Genomic DNA, 2,893 nt, shown 5'->3' on the forward strand with positions numbered 1-2,893 from the left:
TGCTAAAAAGAACATTATTTGGTGTATTTGGTGTAGTGAAATGTGTTTATGCGGTTTAAGGTTCAAAAAGCACATTATTTTCCACATACTGTACATTGTTGTTTCTCCTCTATGCCCTGCCTTTCTGAAACGCACCAATTTTTACAAAGCTCATCGGTCTGAAAAAACTAGGTGTGCTGTGATTGGCCAGCTATCCAGTGCATTGTGATTGGCCGAATACCTCAAGCGTGAGACGGAAATGTTACGCCCCTTGCCCTTGTGATGATGCCCCGTCCGGCCGGAGCGATGATGATGAAAAAACATGAAAACCTATTATAAACGAGGCAGTCCTTGCATCCAGTGGGGACATAATAATAGATTATAATGACTTATACTGTCTTTTTACGTGTTGCGTTGCATAAAACATAAAACCATGTCTGCATTTGTGATAGGAGAAATGACAAACAACAAGCCCTACTCTACACTGCCCAAAAAAACCCGCTTTGAATATATAAAATATAAAAACTCTTTAAATATAAAAAACGTACTTACAGTCTGTGAGTCAGAACAGCCGGCATTGTAGTCTACTCGACCAGGATCAGGAAACGGTCCTCCATAAAATGTGCTGCACACAAATGAATATTTGGGTTGAACTGTTCTGGAACAGTGTTGTAAATACAACTTAACCACTGATTTCTAGTCGTGTCCATTTTTGGAAGGCCAAACAAAGTAGTTTCCCTTTCACAACGAAACACACAGCGTCACAGGGGCTAGCGTGAGGAACGACCGGAGGGTTAGAGTGAGCAGAGGCGGCCTACAGTGAGCAGAAGCCAGGGGCTAGCGAGAGGGTTAGAGTGAGCAGAGGCGGGTGGGCTGGAGAACGGCGCAGCCGGCGATTTCGACAAAGGAGCATCCGGAAAGACATGTGATGACCTCGGGCTGGACTCCGCGTCGTCCACGGTGAAAGGCGATCCAGCGATCGACAGCGCAAAGTTGTAGTATTTCCTCAGCAACCAGCACGGATCAGCTCCAGGCATGACGAAGCAGATATCGTCCTCTTTTGGAAGACCGAACGACTTAGGTATGTTGGGGCGTGTTAGAACGAGCCGTTTTAGGTAGGCGTGGTTGACTCTTAACTTTTATAAAGAATATCTCTTTGGATTTGAGTCGTCGCAACTTTACAGATCTTATTTATGCACCAAGAGCTTGTAACACTCCAAAGAGAAAGGAAATTTAAATCGTGTCATATGACCCCTTTAAATTGTGTTCCGAAGACGAACGAAGCTTTTACGGTTTTGGAACGACATGGGAGTAAGTGATTAATGACAACTTTCATTTTGGGGTGGAGTAACCCTTTAAGATTTCATGTGGGACTTCAGAAAGCCTGTAGAAGGTGTGATGCAGGTCAAACAGTAACTTAGTTCCTAAAACCATTAAAGATTATATTTTTATTAAATTAAAAACCCATCCACAGTCAAGTGCTAAAAATAGAGTCCCAGCATCAGAAGTCCTGTGACTGGACTTCTTTGCTGGTGTTCGGGTCCCGCGGACCTTTGGTCTTCTTGGGCAGCAGCTGCGCCTGGATGTTCGGCAGCACGCCGCCCTCCGAGATCGTGACGCCGCCCAGCAGCGTGTTCAGCTCTTCGTCGTTGCGCACCGCCAGCTGGATGTGACGCGGCGCGATGCGCAGCTTCTTGTTGTCGCGGCTTGCGTTTCCCGCCAGCTCCAGCACCTCCGCGCACAGATACTCGATAACCGCAGTTAGATACACCGCCGCCCCGGAGCCGATGCGCGCAGCGTAGTTTCCCTTCCGCAGGAGACGCGCGATGCGGCCAACCGGGAACTGAAGGCCCGCGCGGGCCGAACGCGACACAGACGGCTTGCTCTCTGATGCAGCAACGATCTTCTTACCGCGACCAGACATGACGAAGAACTCTAGAAAATGGTTTAAAATAAAAACTAGACAAGCAAGCAAACAGATCAGTACATCTCCACATAACTAACCGAAAACAACCAAGTAGGCCTACTTCATATTACAGAAATTCAAAAATTTAGGTAGTTAAAATGCAATAAAGTAACTAAACTCGGAGTAAAAAAATGACTTCGATAATAAACAAACACCAGAACAACTTAAACTTACCTGATAAACACAACCAATGAACAAGCAGTGAAGATCTTTGATTCTTATCTAAGAGCATTGTGTTTTATACTAGAGCTTAATTGATTTTAATTCAAATTCACCTGTGCAAATGAGTTGGTGGCTAATCAGCTCTTTGAATTTTTTATTATATTGCAAATGATCAATTCGAGTGAGTCTTATGAGTGCATTTCAAAACTTTTTTGTTTTTAAGATTTAAGAGTTGAATAAAATTGTGGAATAAAGTCATTTAAAAAGCTATTTACTTACAAACGTGTTTATATTACTAATATTTGTAATGTTTATGACTATATTTGTTAATTTCAGTATCTTGAATTTGATGAGGGCAACATAAAGTTATATTTTTTTATTTATCTATTTGTTATTTATTTGTTTATTTTCAGAGGGTTGGGTTAGGTTAAGTCAAAATAAGTTACAAATTATAATAAGTTACAAATTTTAGCAGAGCTTTACATGTATGTCAGTGCATATGTTTAAATATTGAGTAGTTTTAGAAAGTTATTAAAATATGAATAGAGAGTTAAATGTAGGTTAATCAAATAGAGTTGCTTCATGATGCTTTAATCATGATTTCTTCCACAGGTTTAATAACTTGTTTGCGGTTTGGATTTTTCTTCAACCACGTGTTGTGTTGAAGTCACATGACAGCTGTTTTGATCATGTGACAATTTGTTGTGGCGGACACTCATGACTCGTGTGATCAAATGATTCGTGGTCGGTGATATTAGTGATCAGTGACTCTGTGCTCATTTGATT

The 2,893-nt window shown here is 41.7% G+C and overlaps 1 protein-coding gene across 2 annotated transcripts; it reads right to left on the reverse strand.

Annotated features, from left to right (window-relative positions):
- Nucleotides 1-1,281: 1,281 nt before the first annotated feature.
- Nucleotides 1,282-2,181, reverse strand: LOC107739159 (histone H2A, sperm-like). 2 transcript variants are annotated; one of them, XM_016551171.1, is made up of 2 exons: nucleotides 2,120-2,181; nucleotides 1,282-1,914 (listed from the first exon to the last, which is right to left on the reverse strand). In XM_016551171.1, the coding sequence occupies exons 1-2, from the start codon at nucleotides 2,175-2,177 to the stop codon at nucleotides 1,481-1,483; spliced, it is 492 nt and encodes a 163-aa protein (XP_016406657.1). In that variant the 5' UTR covers nucleotides 2,178-2,181; the 3' UTR covers nucleotides 1,282-1,480. The 2 variants fall into 2 exon arrangements, with proteins under 2 accessions (XP_016406657.1, XP_016406658.1); XM_016551172.1 differs by having other exon boundaries at nucleotides 1,282-1,938; nucleotides 2,120-2,160.
- Between the last annotated feature and the right edge of the window lie 712 nt (nucleotides 2,182-2,893).

Source organism: Sinocyclocheilus rhinocerous, unplaced genomic scaffold (assembly GCF_001515625.1).
Source record: "Sinocyclocheilus rhinocerous isolate Xijiao unplaced genomic scaffold, SAMN03320098_v1.1 scaffold2510, whole genome shotgun sequence".
NCBI lineage: Eukaryota > Metazoa > Chordata > Actinopteri > Cypriniformes > Cyprinidae > Sinocyclocheilus > Sinocyclocheilus rhinocerous.

Bases quoted from the DNA above. Each gene is read 5' to 3' on its own strand.
- LOC107739159 (XM_016551171.1), bottom strand. From the start codon at position 2,177: ATGCTCTTAGATAAGAATCAAAGATCTTCACTGCTTGTTCATTGGTTG. The intron at 1,915-2,119 runs GTAAGTTTAAGT...ACCATTTTCTAG, and splicing joins TCATTGGTTGTGTTTATCAG to AGTTCTTCGTCATGTCTGGT.